Source organism: Gopherus evgoodei, chromosome 3 (genome assembly GCF_007399415.2).
Source record: "Gopherus evgoodei ecotype Sinaloan lineage chromosome 3, rGopEvg1_v1.p, whole genome shotgun sequence".
Classification (NCBI taxonomy): Eukaryota; Metazoa; Chordata; order Testudines; family Testudinidae; genus Gopherus; species Gopherus evgoodei.
The window spans coordinates 14,128,042-14,149,614 of record NC_044324.1 but is presented as its reverse complement, the minus strand read 5'-3'; the positions used below and the strand labels follow the sequence as shown (position 1 = coordinate 14,149,614).

At 52.8% G+C, this 21,573-nt stretch overlaps 1 protein-coding gene across 7 annotated transcripts in view; it reads left to right on the top strand.

The window, feature by feature from the left end:
* EFR3B (EFR3 homolog B) overlaps positions 1-21,157 on the top strand; it is a 152,249-nt gene extending 131,092 nt beyond the window's left edge. For 5 of the 7 annotated variants that reach the window (XM_030555128.1, XM_030555129.1, XM_030555130.1 and 2 more), the window contains 13 exons: positions 129-240; positions 4,210-4,261; positions 4,809-4,981; positions 5,809-5,884; positions 7,187-7,348; positions 10,680-10,811; positions 11,950-12,017; positions 12,657-12,784; positions 13,284-13,375; positions 16,432-16,480; positions 17,296-17,402; positions 18,361-18,410; positions 19,045-21,157. In XM_030555128.1, coding sequence (XP_030410988.1) covers positions 129-240; positions 4,210-4,261; positions 4,809-4,981; positions 5,809-5,884; positions 7,187-7,348; positions 10,680-10,811; positions 11,950-12,017; positions 12,657-12,784; positions 13,284-13,375; positions 16,432-16,480; positions 17,296-17,402; positions 18,361-18,410; positions 19,045-19,150 — 1,307 coding nt within the window. In that variant the 3' untranslated portion in view covers positions 19,151-21,157. The remainder of the gene's footprint in view (positions 1-128; positions 241-4,209; positions 4,262-4,808; positions 4,982-5,808; positions 5,885-7,186; positions 7,349-10,679; positions 10,812-11,949; positions 12,018-12,656; positions 12,785-13,283; positions 13,376-16,431; positions 16,481-17,295; positions 17,403-18,360; positions 18,411-19,044) is intronic. The other 2 variants (XM_030555132.1, XM_030555134.1) reach the window with 1 other exon arrangement.
* Positions 21,158-21,573: the final 416 nt, after the last annotated feature.

The window sequence follows — 21,573 nt, the reverse complement described above, 5'->3', positions numbered from 1 at the left end:
CACTGACCGGCCAGGGCAGAGATCGGTGCGCGCAGGTGTCCGCTGTGGAAACGGGAACTGGGCGTGTGTTCCTCCTGTGAGTTGGCCTCGACTGTCTTACATGGTCTTAGTGCTGTCTGTCTTCTCAGGTTCCTTTGCCAGCACCCTCCCCACCTATCAGAGGTCAGAGGTCATGCTCTTTATAATGAGCAAGGTCCCGCTGCCTTCTCTGCACCACGCAATAGACGCTGGAAAAGCTGGGTGAGGACAGATTTACTTCTCTTCGTTCCCTGCCCCTCCTGCGAAAAGGGAACCTTTCTCGAGTGACACACTGGAAGCTGATCAAGATTTGGGTTTGGATTCGCTCCAGCAGGGATCCCCAGGGAAGTGTCCCCTGGCCTCCCAGCCATGCACCAGGCCAGATTTTAGTTCATATCTAGGGCCAGTTTTCAGGAAGGCCTTTGAATCTTGGGGCCGCTCCTCTGATTCATTGCGCAGTAGAGGACACCTTTCACCTCTAGGTCCCCGGTTCAAATCCAGCCTCCGGTGGTGGTAGGTAGTGTCCGTCTGTGACCTTTATAAAATGAGTGGTGGAGCTCAGTTCAGCTTTCATTGGATGGGTGCCCAAATCACAGAACCCCCGCCACAGCTGGTTCCCTTAGTAACAGAGACGCCAAGGAGCGAGTGGGCCGTAGACACTCACGCCAGCCCCCTGGGTCAGTGCTTGGTGCATTGGTAGGGCCGTGGCGAGGAAGCTTGCACGGCCATTTCTGTGACTATAGAGGACTGCAGACTGCCATGCCCTCCATCTGCATTCACCCTGCAAATTCCCTTTCAAAGCCTCTTTAGGGTGCAGTTAGAGAGGCATGTGAATCCAGTGTGTCACGAGCAAAGGGTTTCCCTCTTCTTTCTCGCGCTTTGCTGTCTTTTCAGAATGTAGCTGCTGTATGTCACTGAAATCATTATCCTGGGGCAAGAGAGCTTTGGGAGAGCAGAGCTTTAATAAGAGTGTCCACGCTGGGTCAGACCAACGGTCCGTCTAGCCCAGTGTCCTGTCTTCTGACAGTGGCCAGTGCCAGGTGCTTCAGAGGGAATGAACAGACCAGGGCAATTATTGAGTGATCCATCCCTTGCTGTCCACTCCTAGCATCTGGCACTCGGAACCTAAGGACACCCAGAGCATGAGGTTGTGTCCCTGACCATCTTGGCTAACAGCCATTGATGGACCTATCCTCCATTAATTTATCTAGTTCTTTTTTGAACCCTGTTATAGTCTTGACCGTCACAACATCCTCTGGCAAGGAGTTCCACAGGTTGACTGTATGTTGTGTGAAGAAATCCTTCCTTTTGTTTGTTTTAAACCTGCTGCTTATTAAATGCTTTAATGCTGCATCTCCATCCTTTCAGGCAGACATGACCACAGGAGACTAGTAGCGTCATCAGAATTAGCCATGTGGGTTTGCTTGACTGTTCTGCTAGAGGCTGGAAGTGTGCAGAGGGCTAGGGCTTTGGGCAGGAGACTGAGTCAGGAATCCTGGCCGATATTCCGCACCCCGCCGCTGACTCACTGAATGACCTGGACCAAGTCACTTATGGCCTGACGCTGGGGGTGTTGAGTGCTCACAGCTCTAATTGAAGACAGTTTTCCCTGTCTCATCCCAGGGGGTATGATAGCATGATCGCTAGCATCAGCTTGGCGATTAGAGACCGCTCTCCGGCCCGACCGCTTGAAGTAACTGACTCCAAAGGGGAGTGTCCATAGACGTACGTTCTAAATTCTGTGCTCTGCTTGATGGGCCTGGCTCCTGGGGAAGTAAAAGGGCTGAATTTGGCCCTCAGAACCTAGTGCTAGAAGTCTGTCCTACCCAGGAGGGAATGTCTGTGCTGAGGGGGGGCCTTACAGCTGCAGACCACAACAGCTGGAGATAAGACGACGTCCCTGTAAGTCAGGTCACGAGTTCAGCCTTGGCCAGTGACTAGAGCCGGGTACAAGTAAATTTGGGAAAGGGACTGAAAACGAGGGATGCGACCTCAATCCAGAGATCAGGCAAGAACCGCAGCCGCTCGCTGCTGAGCACAAATGGGTCCCCCCAAAGGGCTGTCAGTGCTAGATGTCAGTCAGGCTGGACAGTGCAGGAGCTGCCTGTTCTCCTTTTAGTGACGAACGCCCTGCTGCTTCTAATTTGTCTCGTGGCTTAATTAGAAGGGCTTAAGGGCGCTAGAAGGACAAAGCCATGAAAGCAGGTCATAGATCTCTCTGTAGCTTTCCAGAGAGGTGGGCCAAGCCGTTGTGGTTCTCATTGTAGAAGGGGGCATGTCGAATCTTAAGGCACCACCGATAACTGTGTCGTATTGAATGAAGTGCCAGCCCATTTGTGTTAACATAACAGCCCAGAGAGCAGCATTCAAGCTCGTGGCTAGTTTGTGTGAAAAGCTTTGACCCCCAGCGAGTAGAACAGGGGTCGGCGACCTTTCAGAAGTGCTGTGCCAAGTCTTCATTTATTCACTCTAATTTAAGGTCTCTTGTGCCAGTCATACATTTTAATGTTTTTAGAAGGTCTCTTTCTATAAGTCTATAATATAGAACTAAACTGTTGTGTAGTAAATAACTATTGTAAAGTAAATAAGGTTTCAAAATGTTTAAGAAGCTTCATTTTAAATTAAATGAAATTGCAGAGCCCCCCCAGGACTTGGGCGGCATGAGCGCCACTGAAAATCAGCTCGCGTGCCACCTTCGGCACACATGCCATAGGTTGCCTACCCCTGGAGTAGAATAATGCTATTTAGTTCTTTGCTATGGAAAAAAAATAGGAGACTAAGGGAGAGGAGGAACAAAATAGAAGAAACTGCTATTTGGAGCTAGGATGGTGGCAGCAGCGATGCTATAGATACTAGGCAAAAAGGCTTGGAGTGTGGTGCTAGATTCATACAGCGACTAGACCATTAGAAGTTGGTATGTAACCGGATTCGTATGGACAGCCTCGTTTACGCTGGTGTAACTCCCTTGACTTCTGCAGAGATGCTCCTGATTTGCACCGGGTGCCCCTGCTGTGAGATCAGAATCAGGCCGGTGGCCCCTTGCGGGTGAAAGCCAGGCATTGCCACACTCAGTGACTGTGATGGCAGACTGGAGTCACAGCAGCCACTTAGCACAGCTCTGCTATCAGCTGATTGGCTTCATCCCTGAGAGTTTTCAAATCTTACTAGACGCTGCGGGAAAGATGAAGCTGACTCCGTGCGTGGGTGTGAACTGGCCCTTTACCCATGGGTTGCCCTTGCTCCTACGGAAGTCACAGCTCACAACTGATCCTTGTGGGACAGGGCTTCCTGCCATGTGATTTAGCCTCAGAGTTCAGAGATAGAGGGCGCAGAGAGAAGTGTTGTAAATGGCTGAAGGATGATCGCGTTTTTGTGCAAACTCCCCGTGATGTTAATTAACCCAGTGAGCACTGACGGAGTTAAAACTCCAGCTGTGTCTACGCTTAAAAGCCGCGCTGCTGTAGTATGTCCGTGTAGCCACTCGCTGCTGTTAATCCACCTCCCCGAGAGGCAGTAGCTAGGTGGACAGAAGACCTGGCGCTGTGTACAGGGTGGTTAGGCTGGCTTAACTGCATCCAGGTATGTGGATTTTTCACATCCCTGAGAGACTTCGCTATGCCGATGTCCATTCCCAGTGGAGACCAGCGCCCCCCATAGGGACCTCAGGATTTGTCTTATTTACCTCAAAAAATGAAATGATGAAAACCTGGGTTGGTGCCTCGTTACAGAGCAGAGGCCAATGAGTGTGTTACGCCCAAGTGGCTAGTGAAAAGCCGGCGTGTCTCCACTGCACTCAGTCGTATTGCACTGGTACAAGACTGAAGTGGTGTTGGAATGAAGCCCACAATCTGGAGAGCTTGATTGTGCAGTGACCGGGGGTGATTGTGGGATCATTGTCTGCAAATAGAAGGATCTGAATACTAAGGAGGGAGAGGAATTACATCTGGTGGCCTGCAGGGGTCTGACTAGAAGCCAAGGGTAATGACATCTGTTGAGCAGCGAGTGCCCCAGTGTTAAGGTTAGTGCTGTGGCCACCGTTGCTTGAGCTGTTAACTCGCCTGGCCGAGACACTAGGAAATATCCCCTAGGGAACACTCCTGCCCGGCCCTGGCGTGGAGACTAGACTGATTGCGTTGTGTTTCTGTAAGTCTTTTCCATGCAGAGTTCACCTTTGGGTTCTGTCCCCCGCAGGGAGAATCGGAATCGCCTGACTCAGATAATGCTGCTGAAATCCCTCCTGCAGGTACGAACGGGGTCCCTTAGCAGGTGTGGCCTATGCAGTCTCAGCATAGGCCTTGCCCGGGACAGCCGGTGACTGGCGGGCGGGCGGGCACCTGCCCGTCCTCAGGAAGGTTTGACTGCTCACCCTCTTGCAAAGAACAGGACCCATGTTCAAACCCAATGTACCAAAGCAAGGACTGGCTGGGTGGCTCTGTGGCTAGTACCCTGCTGTGCCACATGGGTTTGAGTTCCAGTCCCTCTTTCTGGCTTTTCGAAGCTAGGGACGCTGTGTGGGTTGCCGGTGCAGCCCCGGCCTGTGGGCAGGACTAGTGGTCGCTGCCCTTCATGACTCCCCATGCAGCCTATCTCTGCGCCAGCCCAGGGGTTGCCTGGAAGCTCCCATGCCAAGTTGCTCCCCATGCCACAAGGGGTTACAGTGGAGCTCAGGCAGTTCCTCTGCAGGCCAGCGACTCTCTTCCGCCCATCCCCCAGCTTTCCTGTCCATGGGATGTTTCTCCCACTGGCTAATATCCCCTTTCTGCTGTCCCTCCACCTTGTGCACCCTGCAGGTCTCCACGGGCTTCCAGTGCAGTAACATGCTCACGGCCCTGCCCAGCTCTTTCCTGGACAGGTTGCTCTCGGCTGCATTGATGGAAGACGCCGACCTGCGTCTCTTTGTCCTCGAGATACTGATCAGCTTCATTGACCGCCATGGAAACCGGCCCAAGTTTTCAACTATCAGGTGCACTGGCGTGTTCCACGCGGAAGGGTTGTGGCTGGGATCAGAGTCTGGTTTTACGTCAGGCACCGGCGGGTGGTGGTAGCACCTACGCGTTATGACAGGCATGTGTGCACCCTTTAACGCATGTTTCCTGAAATTAGGACAGTCCTTTTTCAAAAAATTAAGTTTTAATGTTCGTAAAGAAATGTCAAGAGGCATAATCTGGGGGTGTAATCCCAGGACTGGGAACCAGCAGCTACTGGCTACTGAGCCTGCTGCTGATTTCCTCTGGGATGCTGAGCATTAATCGTCCTGTGCCTCAGTTTCCCTTTCTGTAAAATGGGGATTGATACATGCTGTTCTCACAGGGGCTGTTGTGAGGATTAATTAATGCCTATGAAACCTATCTAGTACTCCTCCTAGTGCCTGTGTTCATGTCACAGACCCGAGATACCCAACATAGGAGCCTCACACAACACAGAGACCAGACACTCAGTCGGGGAGTTTACAGCTGAGATGATGCTGTTACATGCAAGTGACGGTAACCACAAACAGAAGCGCAGGAGTGGGAGTAGGACAGGGCTACTGCAGATGACTATGGACAGGTGATAGCTTAGTTTTTTACATCCCTTAGTAGCTCAGTTTTCTTTAAAAATATGCCACAAGCCTCCAGCATTGGTTCTTGCCAGACAAGTTTACTCCCTGTGGGTGGCACTGTAGCTGGGCAAGTGGAGGAGGGGATTTGTATTCTATCAAGAAAGCTAAGGGAAGGACAGTTCTCATCCTCCTACAATATTCCGCTGCATCTAGGTCCTAGATTTCCCTTCCCCTTGTCTCTTTAACTGCAGCACCATCAATGACATCTCTGTCCTGAAGCTGAAAGTGGATAAGTGTTCCCGCCAAGATACTGTCTTCATGAAAAAGGTACGTGCTGGGGCTTGTTCGATGGTAGCAGCTGGCCAGCTCTTGTGCCAGCTCATTCTCCCGCAGAATGCGTGTGACACAGATAAGGAGTGTGGCCCGGTTCCCTGTGTCATGGAGCAGCGTGACTGAGAAGAGAGGAAAGATCTCAGTCCACCGGTGCCTGGGAGCACCCAGTGATCGTGTGAGATACGCTGACTGGATTCTAACAGCTGATCTCTGCTCACTGCACCGCGAATGCTCTTTTGTATCCCCAGACCATCCATTGTTTTCTCTTATGAGTTGATCCCCCACAGAATCCTTTGTGTTGTTTCACAAAATGCTGTAGTACCTGACAATGTGCGCAGTGTTAACCAGTAGATTGTCAGAGGCAGCATTTACCTTGGATAATTTCACAGCTACAAATAATCTTACAATGATCATTGACGCAGTGTCCTGCCCTGCATATTCCCCATTGTTATAGAGTAAATGAACCTACTTCTTCCCGCCCATTCAATCATTGCAACTACCACAGAATCCCAAGGATCTGAAAACTCTATCTAGTAAACTCCACATGTGCCTTCTGTTCATCAATGCTCTGGTCACCTCATTTGTATAACAGGGATTCTACCCTGTTTATACGCACAAGATTTCCTTTGCAACTAGAAAAGCGAGTTCAAGTTGACAATGAAATCTTAGGACTGGAGAAACTCTCTGGATTCCTCAGACGTGATGCTGAGGTTGTGATCCTGAGGCTGAAACCCACAGATTCTGGCAGTAGGAGAATAAGCTTCCAAATCCCTGCTGATCTGCCTTACACAACCGATAAGGAGCCTAGTTTGAAACATTAGCTAGGAAGCTGGAGGAAAGCCGGACGGCAAAGGGCCTGCAGCCTTGCATACGGGAGTGCTTGCATCCCTTCAGTGGGCCTTGTGTGCTTTCTGGACTGGGGATGTATTTTGGAATCAGGAGCCAGGCTCTGAGATGTGCTGAGTTGAGGGGTCTCAGCTCCTTACAGAAGGGGCTCGGCCTTTCACAGTATCAGACGCCAATGGCGGAACTGCTCTCCCTTGAAGGTCAGTGGGGCAGGTTCTGCCTGTGGGAGCTGTAAGTGCAACCGAAGGCAGAACGCAGCCAGGCAGGGTCTCCCCAAGAACAGAGTTGCCATGGGGCTAACGTCTCTAGTACCTAGCGAAGGCTGGCTAGAAGCACCTGCCGCTGCGACTTGTGCCGTGCTTGGCTGGCTCCTGTTATGCCTCTCGAACAAGAACCCATGTTTTCCCTGGGCTCCATTTACGTGGTGCCGCGCTCTCTTCTCCCCGGCAGCATTCCCAGCAGCTCTACCGACACATCTACCTGACGAGCAAAGAGGAGAGCAACGTGCAGCCACACTACGAGGCGCTGTACAGCATGCTGGCACTCATTAGCATCGAGCTGGCCAACGAAGAGGTGGTGGTGGACCTGATCCGCCTGGTGCTGGCAGTGCAGGTAGGATCGTGTGACTAGTGCAGGGGCCTGGGGGCAGGGCCCACAGTGTAGAGGGCTCCTCTCCCCTTGGTGCAAAGACGGGATTGACGCAAGGACCTCAGCTAGGCATGGAGCAGGCAGACCAAAGTGGGGTAAATTCCACATTGGCTAGTGGGTGAAAAGAAATGTAGCAGGGCTGGATTCTGGGCTCTGTTATGTTGCGTGACTTAATGGAGTTTTACATGGGCCCAGTGGAGATCAGGATGCGACTCCATGTCTGTCATGCTTACCTTCCCCAGATGGATGCTGTGATATTGAGTTAGGGAAGGCCCCCGGGGTTACTCCAGTTTTTTATCCGTGCAAATAAGATCCAGATTTGGCTCAGTGTGGCGAGCTTGGTACAATGCACATTCTGAGGGGCTGCAGGAAAGAAGTGTGACGTGGGACTCCTGGGGGAATTCTATGCCACTGCGCATGTGCAGAAATATCCCCCTCCGCAGATTCTCTTTGCTTCCCCACAGAAAAATGTTTTTTGTGTGTGGAAACAAAGAGAAGCTGCACCAGTGCACACTCCCCCCTCCCCGGCAGCGTGGGCACGTCTGTTCAGGCAGCTGGGAGAGAGATAAGTCAATGCGAGGGGAAGTGGTGGGGATCTGGGGATGTCCCGGCTGCCCACGGACATTAGTCCTGGCTGGGCGGGGGAAGAGAAGGGGAGGAGCAGGACGACAGAGTCAGAGTTCCCTCTCCCCTGCACAGGGCAGCTGGGGCTGGGTCAGATCAACCCCAAGAACCTCCCCCAGCTGCCGGAAGCTCTACACTGGAGGGGGGCGGAGGGAAGAGGAGGCTCTGCAGGGAGGGAGGGGGTCTGGGTGCAGGTGTGAGGCTCGGCAGAGGGGGTTGGGTGTGGGTGTGTGTGTCTGGATGCACAGGGGTTGGGTGGACAGGGGGAGTAGCCTTCCATACAGTGACGCCTCTCCCCACTTCCTGGCCCCATTACTCCTCAGCCACAGGGAAAGAGTCACTGTGCGGGGAGCTGCTCCCCCTATGTACCCCCCCTTGCACCCAATCTCCCCATCAAGCCTCACACACCCCTGCACCCAGAACTCGAGTCCCACTGAGTGACACCCTCTGCATCAGGAGACTCTCCACTAACTCCCCCCGACACCCAGACCTTCACCTCCCTAAGCCTCACCCCCTGCATTAGGAGCCCCTGACACCCAGCCTCTTACCCCACTGAGCCCCAGCCAGCTGTCCCCTGACCCCCCACACCAAACCCACTCCCCCAGCACCCTGATTTCCACCCCCCCTGCCACTGAGCCCTAACTACCTTCACCTGGACTCCCCTGCAGAGTCCCATTCCCCCTGACCCAGATCCCCCCTGCACCCTGTACACCCCCCCCACCACCAAACTGCCTGCATCCAGCTTGTGCCACACACAACCCCGGTACTCTTGAGGGAATTCTGTACCAAAACTTAAAATTCTTAGAATTCTGCAAAATTCTGCATGTTTTATTTGTCAAAATAACACAGTAACAATATAACCACACCATTTTCAATTATTCTGGTAATTTATTTCAAAATACACCTCTGCCCCGATAGAACGCTGTCCTCAGGAGCCAAAAAATCTTACCGCGTTATAGGTGAAACCGCGTTATATTAAACTTGCTTTGATCCGCTGGAGCGCACGGCCCTACCCCCCTGGAGCGCTGCTTTACCACGTTCTGTCCGAATTTGTGTTATATCGGGTCACGTTCTATCGGGGTAGAGGTGTACTTGTCAGCAAATAATTGAAAATGGTGTCGTCATATTGTGTTATTTTGACAAATAAAATATGCAGAATTCTAAAACTTGTGCAGAATTTTTTACTTTTTTTGGCACAGAATTTCTTCAGGAGTAATATGGGAATTACAGCAGCACCTTCATTCTGCCCCCTTGATTTGTAAGTTCCACCATCTTAGCCTCGAACACAGTCAAGTTTCAAAATCTGAATGAATATTTGAGAACCGTTTCTCTTCCATGTTTGCCCAGGCAGTACCAACTCCTCTTCTCTTTTAGCCTTTCACTGCGATTAACGTTATAATATTCTTCTATTTCTCCGCATAGGTACCCAGAAGCCTTTGGGTACCTTAGACAATGGAATAAATAGCAATACAAAAATGAACCAGTAAATGCAACGTAGCCAGTAAACCCAGACTAGAAAACAAAACACTAACATGACAGCAGCCCTGCCCTGCCACTCATCTGTCACACACACAAATGTCAGTGAGCAAAGCCACCTGGTAATAAGCTGGAAACATAGTGCCGTATGTTCGGCAAATGCAGACGAACTTAGCTACTGCTTTTATGTGATGCATTGGTTTCAATGGAACATCTACTTAATAGTAGACAGAGAAGATGCGCGAAGTGGTTAAAAGGACATCTAGCTTCTGAGCCTAAATCAGTGTGGCACGTAGACCTCTCGGCATTTGTCCACATGGGGCTAGCACTGAGGTGGAGAAGCAGCTATATGGGCTCTCCCCTCAATTCACATGGTTTTGGACCACCCACTAGGATGTTCATATCCTATCCATGCTGTAGGCTGCCGGCCTGGCTGCCCAGGAAGGAACCAGTGTCACACCGGAGTCTATTTCAGGCCCTGAGCTTTAGTTCTTCTGTGTAAATTCAGCACATCAGTCATCTCTTCCCGGCTAACCAGGGGTCTTCTGTAGGGGCCCCTCTGTTGCCTTCAGCTTTCCACCATCCGACTTTCCTGCCACAGAAACCAATCTTGCACCAGTACCACTCCATCCCAACTGAGCCACTGCTGGCTTGTAGGCTCACCTGATGGCTGGCTGGGAGGCAGCTGATCCGTCACAGGCACAGGCACCGACTCTGTGGGTGCTCTGGGGCTGGAGCACCCACAGGGAAAAAAACAGTGGGTGCTCAGCACCCACCAGACACAGCTGATCCGTGGGGCTGCAGATCAGCAGTTTGGCAGTTGGGGGAGGGCAGCGAGCGTGGACCATGGAGGAGGGCGCGGTGCGGGGGCAGGGAGAGGCGGAGTGATGGTGAGGCCTTGAGGGAGGGGGCAGAGTGGGGACAGGAAAAGGCGGAGTGAGGGTGAGGCCTTGGGATGAGGGGCAGGGCCCTCGGGGTGGAGCATCCTCGGGGAAAAATAACAATCGGTCATAGACGAGACTGGGCCGAACTCCCCTTAAAGTGCCAGCCGCCCTGTGACTCCTTTTTTTGATCCCAACCCCTGCCAGTTAGTTTGCTGTCTCCCCATCCACCTGTCGTTGCTTGGCTAACAAACTAACCCGCTCACCGGTCCGGGCCATGCTGACGGGTCTCTCCCTGTCTGTGCGCTTTGCAGGAGATCGCCCAGATCAACGAGGATAACCTGCCTGTGTACAACCGCTGCGCCCTCTATGCCCTCGGCGCCGCCTATTTGAATCTGATCAGCCAGCTCACCACGGTGCCCGCCTTCTGCCAGCACATCCACGAGGTCAGTGCGGCGTGGACCCCCCCTCGGCCCTTAGCTGTACTCTGTGCGGGGCGGAGGGGACCCGGCTCTCAGTGGGAGACATGCACTTCCAGTGGCACAGTTACCTAGCCAAACCCATGGCTGGTGGAACTCCCCCAAGGTCTGTAATGTTACACCAGACACTGGCCTGGCTCTAGGTCACCAGGTCAAATCCAGCCCAGGTTGGAAGCCACTGAAAATCATGCCTGTTGGCTGGGTTGTGTGCAGTGTGTTTGGAGGGTCTTGGTCAACTGTGACCAGAGGGAACATGAGAACGGCCATACTGGGTCAGACCAAAGGTCCATCCAGCCCAACATCCTGTCTACCGACAGTGGCCAATGCCAGGTGCCCCACAGGGAGTGAACCTAACAGGCAATGATCAAGTGATCTCTCTCCTGCCATCCATCTCCACCCTCTGACAGACAGAGGCTGGGGACACCATTCCTTACCCATCCTGGCTAATAGCCATTAATGGACGTAACCTCCAGTCCCTGCCTTCACAGCCTCCTCAGGCAAGGAGTTCCACAGGTTGACTGCGCTGCGTGAAGAAGAATTTCCTTTTATTTGTTTTTAAACCTGCTGCCTATTAATTTCGTTTGGTGACCCCTAGTTCTTGTATTATTGGAATAAGTAAATAACTTTTCCTTATTCGCTTTCTCCACATCACTCATGATTTTATAGACCTCTATCATATCCCCCCTTAGTCTCCTCTTTTCCAAGCTGAAAAGTCCTCCTTCAGGAAATCCACCCCCGCAGGTAGCACTTACTGGCCCCCTCACTGACTGTCTCAGCAGGGAAGCTGAAGACTGAATTCCCCTCCCACTCTGAGAAGGGGTCGCTCCAGGGCAGAGTGGAGGTAGGCCCAGTGGTGAGGTAGGGGGTGTGTGTGTGGAGGGGGTTGAGGGGGCTTGAGCTGCCTCTGCCCACACAGCGCCTGTTCTGGAGGCAGCTAGAGGATTGTTGTCTCCAGGGCTGTCCATCATGCCCCTGTCCCCAGCACTAAACTGGCCTCAACGAAGAAGTCTGAACATTCGGTTCCCATGGATATTTGCTAAGTTGATTAACTTGCCACGCAGAGGATAAGCCACTGACTGGTTCTCTTCCATCCCCTCCCTGCTAGGTCCTCGAGACGAGGCAGAAGGAGGCGCCATACCTACTCCCAGAAGATGTGTTTGTGGAGACACCCCGGTAAGCCCCCCTGCTGTAAAAGACACTTGTCACCCTTGGTTTGAGCTCAGAGCGGCGGCAGAAATGCTGCTGCACCTGTCAGAACCGTCACCTGCAGTTGTGCGCTGACCAACTGTGGCCTTTATAGTTCTCCATTATCAGCCTTTGTGTGGGTTCAAATTTCCAGATGAGTTGAAGGAGGAATCCTGGAGAAGCAGCTGCCAGGGGAACCTTCCAGCAGAGTCATTTCCTTTCCTCCCCTGAGTCAAGAGAACGTGCATCAGCTCTCTCCCCAGGTGGTGGCATCTCCTCCTCCAGGCAGAAATGCCGAGGGGCCTGGTTCTGATCTTGCTTAGACGAGTGTCGCTCTGCTGTAGCTGGTGTGAATCAGAGGAGGTTCATGGTCAGGGTCTTCTGTGCCCACCTGAACTGATCTGGCTGTCTTGGAAGTAGGTAGAGCAGTCCCAGTCATAGAATCGTAGAGGATTAGGGTTGGAAGAGACCTCAGGAGGTATCTAGTCCAACCCCCTGTTCAAAGCAGGACCAACACCAACTGTTCACTTGGAAACCCTGCAGGCCTCTGAAAAGCAAGGGCCCAGGTAACCCAAACTGCAACGTGCCAGTGTCGTCACCTGTTTTCTTCCCTGTTCAATCACACAGGCTGACGAAGAGCCTGGATCACTTAGTGCCCGAGGTCTTCTTCCGACAGAGCAAGATCAGTGAGGTGCTGGGAGGCAGCGGTTATAATTCAGACCGGCTCAGCACCCCCTACATCCCCCAGCTGACAGGTATGGTACAGAGCATCCCTGCGTGCTGCGGCCTTTTCCATTGCAGTGCCCTGCCATGCAAGTGGCATAGCTCAGTTGCAAGCTTCCGAGATTTGAGTCTTTGCTTTGCCGTAGACTCCCTGCGTGTCCTTGGTCAAGTCACTTAGTCTCTGTGCGCCACCTGTGCCATGGGGATAACTGCATTGGCCTGCCTCACAGGGGGCTGTGAGCAGCTCTGACACTACGGCAGCAGGGACCAAATAACTACAGGAGAGAGAGAAGTAGAACCGTAGGGTCACAAGGGACCGAAAGGGTCACCTGATCTACTCCCTGCTGGGACACAGGATTTGTAGGGTCTAAACCATGCCGGTCAGATGGCTCCAGCCTCCTTCTGAAAACCTCCAGCAAAGGAGCTTCCACAATCTCTGCATCCTTCCCTCTTCTGACCCAGACAGCCCCCCTCCCAAACGGCGTCTCCCCTCTCTGCCTTCCTGACGGGTTGGCTCCCCCTGTTTTCCAGAGGAAGATCGGCTGTCCAAGAGGAAGAGCATCGGTGAGACCATTTCTCTTCAGGTCGAAGTGGAATCGAGGAACAGTCCCGAGAAAGAGGAGGTACCGTGGGCTGCCCGTTGGCCACCTGCTCAGGCCATTCTGAGAACGGTCCTTGTCATTACACCATGTCACCAGCAGGAGGGGTGGTTTTTGTGGCTTGCCTAGACAGCTCCTCTGCTGGTGCCTAGTGTCCTGAGCCAGCTGGATCGGCAGGGGGGTGCTTGCTTGGGACAGCCATTTTCCTATCAAATCTAGGGATGGCAGAGCCCTATTAGATCATGCAGGGTGAACCCAGAGGGAGACGATTTCCTGCCTGGGAAGCTTTTCCTGCAGACGTTTCCCTGAGCCCATTACTTCTAGCCCCATTCAGAACATTCTCTCTTCCCCCCTCCCATGCTTACAGAGTGTTCCCATCTCCCCTAGCGTGGGTGCTGTGCAGACAGCCTGTGTGTGGGTACCTCTTTCATCTCCCCTCATCGTTCACTTTCACCGTCCCCAAGAACGTTTTCCCCCTTCTTTCCACCGGGTTGAGATCTTGGCGAAGACCCACTCCCATATGCCCCTCCCTACTCGCCTGGCATCTGAGATTCGCTCTTCACCAGCCGTGGACTTTACTCCACGGTGCATTTGTGGTTAGAGAGAGACTCAGGGCTTGCGAGTTAGAGTGCATTAAAGCAGCCTTGGGCGCCCTAACCCACAACTCGTCCACGCTGGCAAGGCACGTAGAGTGCTCTGACTCCATGGCTAGAGCGCTCCTGGAACTCCACCTCAGTGAGAAGCATAAGGCTTGGTGTGCCTCAGCGGAAATGCCCGGGCATCAGTGTGAATGAGGTGTTGCATTACTGCACTCTGATCAGCCTCCAGAAACGTCCCATAATCCCCTGAAGTCAAGTGGCCACTCTTCTCATTGTTTTGGAATTGCTGCAGGAATGCGGATATCCCCTTTCAAGCCCTGTTTCTGACAGATGGCTGCTTATCTGCTCTGGGACAAAGGATCCATTAGTGTGGAATGCTGTGTGTGTGTGTGAGAGAGAGACAGGGGCGTGGGGGGGGTCTGCTGCTGTCTGAACTTACAAGTCAGTATGCTAACATGCTCTCAGCCCCCCAAAAACCCACTCTCTTCCCCCCCACATACACACAACACACATCCTGTCACACTGCGCCCCCCCATTTGAAAAGCATGTTGCAGCCACTTGCATGCTGGGATAACTACCACAATGCACTGCTCTCTGCGGCTGTTGCAAGAGTTGCTAATGTGGCCACGTCAGTGTGCTTGAATCTGACAATGTGGACACACTGCAGCGCTTTCCCTTCTGTGCTCTCCGAGGGCTGGTTTAACTCACACAGCTGTACAGCTGCAAGTGTAGCCATGCCCAAAGACTAAAACCTCCCTGGAGCCCCAAGATCTTCAGAGAATTTGGTCTTAATACAGATCCTCGCTGTGGTTCCAGCTACATTGAATGCACAGGCTCTGTGGGAGTGAAATACCTATAAAAGACAGGCCCGAGCCTTCCCCTAGTGCCAAACATTCCCATTTCCTGACCTGCCTTCTCTCCCCATAAGCTCCTGTTTTAACAGGATAATGCGACATACTTAAGCACCGGATAATTTTTCATTAGTATGCCCGGCCAAGCACTCTGTGTCTGCATCTGGGCATTGCAGGCCATGAGTGATGGGGTAATAATTCACTCCTCGTGTTCAGCAGGGCGAGGTGAACAGGCCTTGTGCCCACCAGCGTCCTATGCCTGAATTATTACAGCCTGGTGCCCCTGCTGGCAGCCAGGGCCAGGTAACCATGGCTGGTGTCCCATCCTCGGGGGGAGGAAGAGCTCCCACGTGGCTGTTCTCTCCAGCATTTACCTTCCAAGAGCGTGTTTGATTGATTGCTTCGCTCTCTGAAAGCCACTGCTTGGGCAGCCGCTTTGTGTTTATCCTTTTTCCATAGATTCTGGGCTTCCTACCTGTCGGCACTAGGGTGACCACCCGTCCCGAAATGGGCAGGACGGCCCCGAAATGTACATTTCATGTCCTGGTCCCACGTTCCCTGTGGTGCCCCTGCACCTGCCCAAGGCTCAGGGGCGGTGCCAGCCTCTTCCCGTGTTGGGGGGCTGAGGTGGGCCTTAGCCCCCCCTTGCCACAGGGCCCTGCCCCTCCTTTCTCATCACCTCCCCGAGGTCCCACCCCTGGCCAGGCTATAAGCTGGAGCTGAGCCATGGTAAGAGCCGCCTGGGGAGTCCTGCACCCATCACCTGCCCTAGGCAGTGCACCTGAGGGGGTGGGGATATGGGCCAGGGGCTGCTCTCAGGCACTCGAGCCCCCTGACCAGGGCAGGTGGAGGGTCTGGGGCGCCTCCCTGGGCAGCAGCTCTCACCACGGCCTGACTCTGGCTTCTGGCCTGGCTAGTGGGCGGGGCCTGGGGGGAAGAGGAGCAGGGGGTGGGGCCTCTGGGGGAGAGGAGGAGCAGAGGGTGGAGCCACAGAAGGGCGGGGCTCCTGCATGTGTCCTGCTTCTGCCTTTCGAAAAGGTGGTCGTCGTAGTCGGCACCTTCATAGATTTTTAAGGCCAGAAGGAACCATTGGACCATGTAGGCTGATCTCCTGTACAGTGCAGGCCATTCAGTTTCACCTAGGTACCCCTGCAGGAGCAGCACCAGGGTTTTTGGCGCCCTACATGCGGGTCCTTCCACGCTCCCGGTTGTTGGCGGCAATTCTGCCGGTGGCGGGGGGTTCTTCCACGCTCCCGGTCTTCGGGACACTTCGGCGGCGGGTCCCGGAGCGAGTGAAGGACCTGCCGCAGAATTGCCGCTGCCGACCTGGAGCGTGGAAGGACCCCTTGCTGCCGAATTGCCACTGCAAGCGCAAAATGCCGCCCTCCCAAATCCTGGTGCCCTAGGTGACCTCCTAGGTCGCCTAAATGGAAGCGCCGGCCCTGTACCCCTGTCCTGAGCCCCGAAAGGTAACGCCTCCTAGTGGTAAGCTGCGCTACTGGAGGAATCAAGACCCTAGAACAACATGGTCTGTTACTGAAATGAAATCGCCCTGTCACCTTTCTTTCTTCTGCTCTCAAAGACAAGCTGCCCTGGAGGTATAATCTTTGTTTTCTTGCCCTAACCCTAGAGAGCCCCCGCTGAAGAGATCACATATGAAACCCTGAAGAAAGCAATTGGTAAGTAACTGAGCGATCTTTTCAGAGGGCCACAGAGTTTAAGGCCAGACCGGCACCATTAGATCATCTTGTCTGTCCCTCTGTGTGCCACAGGCTGTATATTATCACCCAGATGCTGCTATGTTAAGCCTAAGTTAGTCTGCACACAGAGGAAAGATCGAGCTGTGTTGGTCACATTGTGTGTGTGTCCAGGGGGTGTAAAACATCCCCTCTTTCTGCCGTTCTACTCCATGAATGTGACTGGAAGTGTCAGGGCACAAATTCTGCCCCAGGCCCACCGCACTGCCTGGCCAGCAAGTCTCACACAGCGAGACCCCTTTAGGGCTGGAGAGATGGCCAGCTAGTGGTCTGAGCACAGGACTGGGAACCAGGAACTGCTGCCACTGACTCTCTTTCTGACCTTGGGCATGTTGCTTAGGCCAACGTTTTCAAATGTGTCCTTTGATTTTTGGGGTGCGTCGGAGTCTGGGTGCCCAGATTTTGGGGTGTGTTGGTGCCTAGAATGAGACACGTGGCGCCTGATTTTCCCAGGGGGAAAATCCCCACAAATCCAAATACAGTAGCTGTGCAGTGTGGCACTCAGCCTGCTCTCACCACCTGGCATGCAGGGGAGATGAGAGGTGCGGGAAGGCACTGCTCTCTGGGTATTCTCTGCACACCAGGGCTCATAGCAGAGCATGCGTTCCCCTGGGGGCTGGGCAGGGTCTGTGCATGGCCCCAGAACCCATGAACAGAATGACTGAGACTCTGGCCCTGTGTGCCTGGCACTGCGCAGAGCTTTTTCACCATTGCTTTGTCCCCTCCGGGTGCTTTAGTAGACAGCGTCGCCGTGGAGGAGCAGGAGCGGGAGAGGAGGCGGCTGGTGGTGGAAAAGTTCCAGAAAGCTCCTTTTGAAGAGATTGCGGCTCACTGCGGTGCCCGGGTGAGTCTCTGCTTTTGACGTCTCACCCACCGGCTCTGCAGTGCCGTGGAGATGACGTAGGCTGGGAGCACGTGCTGGGTCCATCCCAATGGGTCATAAAACCAAAGCGTAGCACACCGCAAAGTGTGGCTCCTACCCTGGCTAATGGCTGATTTGCTAGCAGATAATACCCTACTACTGCTACCCACCAGCTAAGCTATTCCTTTAGCTTACATGGTGGAGACCTATTTTGTACTATGTTCCGAGTTCAATCCCTGTTGGTGACGCATGGGAGAGGTTGTTGTGAAAGCACAGGAAGCCGTCAGCTCCCTGAAGCTGAGAGACCTCCGGAATTAGGTGGTCTTTGTGAGTGACTGATATTTAGACCTTTCTGGTGTAAATACCCTGAAGTCCCTTATGCATCAGAGATAAGAATCTCATCTGCCAGCTCGGGGGTGGAGTGGAGCAGCTCTAAAGCAGCATACAGCACAATTGCACTGCCCTTTGGGACAGGAAGTGGAGAATCCCATATCCAATTAAAACCACAGCAGGGAATTATCCAAGTCTAAATTTGGCCAGGGCACCCTGTTCCTGTGAAACATGTCAGGGAAACATTAACAGCCCCAATTAGTCTGGACTCCAGATCCCAATCTCCTATGAAAGCTAGGATCTCAAAGCACCACTTCACACCATGCTGCGGTGTTGGTCAGTACAGACGCAGGAGGGAAGCATGGTGCCTGCGTCACCAGCACGACTTCCGGCTTTCTATAGATGTCCTGTGGAGGTGCACTGAGGACTCTGGGTGAAGGAGTGTGTTCCGTAGTCGCCTGCCCTGGCGTGCGGCAGCACTATGCATCCTGCTGTACCCCACACAAGGACTTGCAGAACGCAGACCTGAAGCGATGTGTCCGGGCTCTGCCCTGTAACAAGCTCTGCGGGGCACGAAGCCTCCGATTAATGGAATTGTTGTTTCTTGCAGGCCTCGCTGCTGCAGAGCAAGCTGAACCAGATCTTTGAGATCACTATCCGGTGAGTGTCAGACTCGTCGGGGAAAGGACAGTCGGGGAGAGGGCTGTCAGCAGTCTGCAAGCGGGGAGAGGCTTGTGAACTACAATGCTGGGTGGCCTGTGCCCTGGGGCACAAGCCCGGGGGTGGGTTGAGACATGCATGAGGCAGCCGCAATTTTACAACTGGAAACGTGCTTGGCTCTATCAGAAAGTGGGAGGAAACAGGCCCCCATCCACAAAGAGCTTCAGGCAAGCGGAGTACACAGGACAGCAGCTGCAGTGGGGGAAGGTGCAGAGATACCACCAGCCTCTCCGTCTGCTTCATATGGTTCTCTCCCATGTTCCCGACTCCCCAAAGCTGTCACTGTCTCTGCTGGGCTTTAGACCCTGGCACCCCCCCTTGTCCTCTCCAGTTTGGCCCTAATGTGGAGTCACTACGTTGGATTTGTGCCTTCGCATCAGCTAAGTGGTGATCAGTCTTCACCTTTGGGTAACACGGCGACAGGCTCCTGAGCTGGGAAGGGGAAAGCTTTTGCAGTCTTCACAGCGAGCCAGAGTTGGGCAGAACCATTGGCCGGGCTGGGTCCTGTTTTTCCGGTTTGATGAAATGTGGGAGTCCACCTGTAACTCTCTCCTCTCTGTCTCTGGCATTTCAGACCACCCCCGAGCCCATCCGGTACCATCACGGCGGCTTATGGCCAGCCCCAGAACCACTCTGTCCCGGTGTACGAGATGAAGTTCCCAGATCTCTGCGTATACTGAGAGTCGAAGCGCATGCCGAGAGAAGGCCAAGCCCTGATGCAACTGGAGCCAAGGGGGAAACGCGCCTTCTGCATGAATGAAAACGAGTCTCTTGAACTCAATAATCCTAAAGGAAAACCCCTCTTGGTGGACTCTTCGGCAGTCTTCCCTCTTCCAGAGCTACATGGCCCGAGACCACCCTACAGTCCTTCAGCCATTTACACAAATCGAATGTACTTTTTCTTTGCTACCCTCTTTCTTCTCAGCTAGTTTCACCTCCTGGGTTTGACAATGCATGAGGCTCAAGAACGTTCAGGAAACAGTTTCAGAGCCGTGACTCCAGCAGCAAGAGGTCGGGGAGGACACAGAGGTAGCTGGGTTTTGCTTTAGCTTCCCTTTTTAGAAGCGGGTTAGAGTTTTGTGGAGGGGGTTAGGTCTTACCCCGGAGAGAGTGTGTTTGGCGTGTTGATGTCCCACTACATAAAGCGGAGCTATGCCAGTGACAGGTGTCACTCACGTTTATCTGCCTTGGGTCAGTTTAAGGGAGCTCTTTCTTAGCAAGGAGCTGCTGTCCAAGCTTGAGGTCTTCTGTACTTTAAAGCCAGACTAAGTGTACTTGAACGTAGGACCCGAACTTGTTGCGAAAGGTGAATCCTAGTTGCCTTAAGACAGGTCAGCCTGCCTCTTTGGCTGCTTTGCACTAAGATGTAAAATTAATCATCACAGTTGGATGCATATTTTAAAAAAAAGTTATTTTTGTGCTGCCGGGTCCTATACATCAGATGCGTATTTGCCTTTCCAGTAATGCTGATTTAAGAAGACAAAGGGGCTGATTGACAGACAGGTACAATCAAGGCAAACACCCTTCACTTTTCCTGCACGTTCTCAACTGAAAGGGAAATGGCTCCTGTCATGAACCAGCTTGTGTGTGTCTCTCCCACTTCATGGAGTGGGAGCCTAGGATCCAAATGACTCAGCCCTATACTGCTAACAGCTAAAGGAGATTCTCTGTTAGAGCCAAGTGGCAGGGGGTTGTGGGCTTCTGGAGGAGGAGGACCTGCTGTGTGAGCCCATCTAAGTTACCAATAGTGCGCAGCCGATGGGGAGACCCTTTAAGTCCTAGGCGGTTACAGATTCATTGCATACCTAATTTTTAAAATCCGTTTCAGTGAGGATTGTCCTGTGGAAGACCCGGGCCCCGATCCTTCAGGCTGTGGGTGAGGGCTGTACTGACGTGCAGGCAGGACTAAGGGTGGGGCAGCCTTGGGGAACCCAGAAAGAAACAGCAGCAGGAGTGAAATGGGAATGGAGGGGAAGGTGCATTAACCCTTTGAACTCTGGCATTTCCACTGTGCCCACTGCATACAGGCAGTTCAGGGAGTGCATGGAGGCTCCTACTCTAGTTAAGATGATTATTACCCCCCATTTTCACATGAGCCCAGTCCTCCTTGGGGGCTGAAATGTCCCACAGTTAGGCTCTGTCTCGCTTCATCTTCCAGCAAAATCCCTCTGGCAAAGGGACCTAAAATAGCATGAAAAAATTCTGTGTTTTGGACAATTCCAACAACACTAGGCTACAGCAAAAACAGCCGGTGTGTGAAAGTGGTGACTCTGTGCAGGCAGAGGAGGGCCTGTCATCTGCCAGCTTCAAAACAGGAGTTCAAAGGAGTTTCCCATCCTACACCTGCCCCTGGATTCTCCCTGCAATTGTGGCTTTATAATCACATTTTCTTGTTTCCCAAAATTTTTTCCTTTTTCCCCTAAAAACCTACTCCTGATTTGCCATATGAATTTGTCTAGCTTCGGCTGTCAGCCTTTGGACCGTGCTAGACCGAAGAGCCCGTTTTGAAATATTTGCTCCTCGTGTAGGTACTGATAGATTGTGATCAAGTCATGCCTTAATCTTCTCACTGTTAAAGTAAATAAATTGAGCTCCCTGCGCCTATCAGGTTCTCCAACCCTTTAATCATTCTCAAGGCTCTTCTCTGACCCCTCTCCAATTTGTCAGCATCCTTCTTGAATTGTGGGCACCAGCACTGGACACAGGATCCCAGCAGCAGTCGCACTAGTGCCAAATACAGCAGTAAAATAACCTTTCTGCTCCCACTCAAGATTCCCTTGTTTATGCATCCAAGGATTGCATTCATCCTTCTGGCCACGGCGTCACACTGGAAGCCAACTAGCCATGAGCCCAAAATCTTTGTCAGAGCCACCACTTCCTGAACAGAGTCCCCCATCCTGTAAGTATGGCCTGCAGTCTTTGTTCTGAGATGTATGTGTCTACTGAGGCCGTGTCTACACAAACTTGCACCAGTTATATGAAACCATTTTAGTTTCATTGGTGCAAGCGCCTGTGTAGAGACACTCTCTTAGTTTGGTTTGATTGGGCTAGTTCAGTTTAGCCTACATTTGTTCTGAATTGATAAATAAGCCTTGCTTAAACC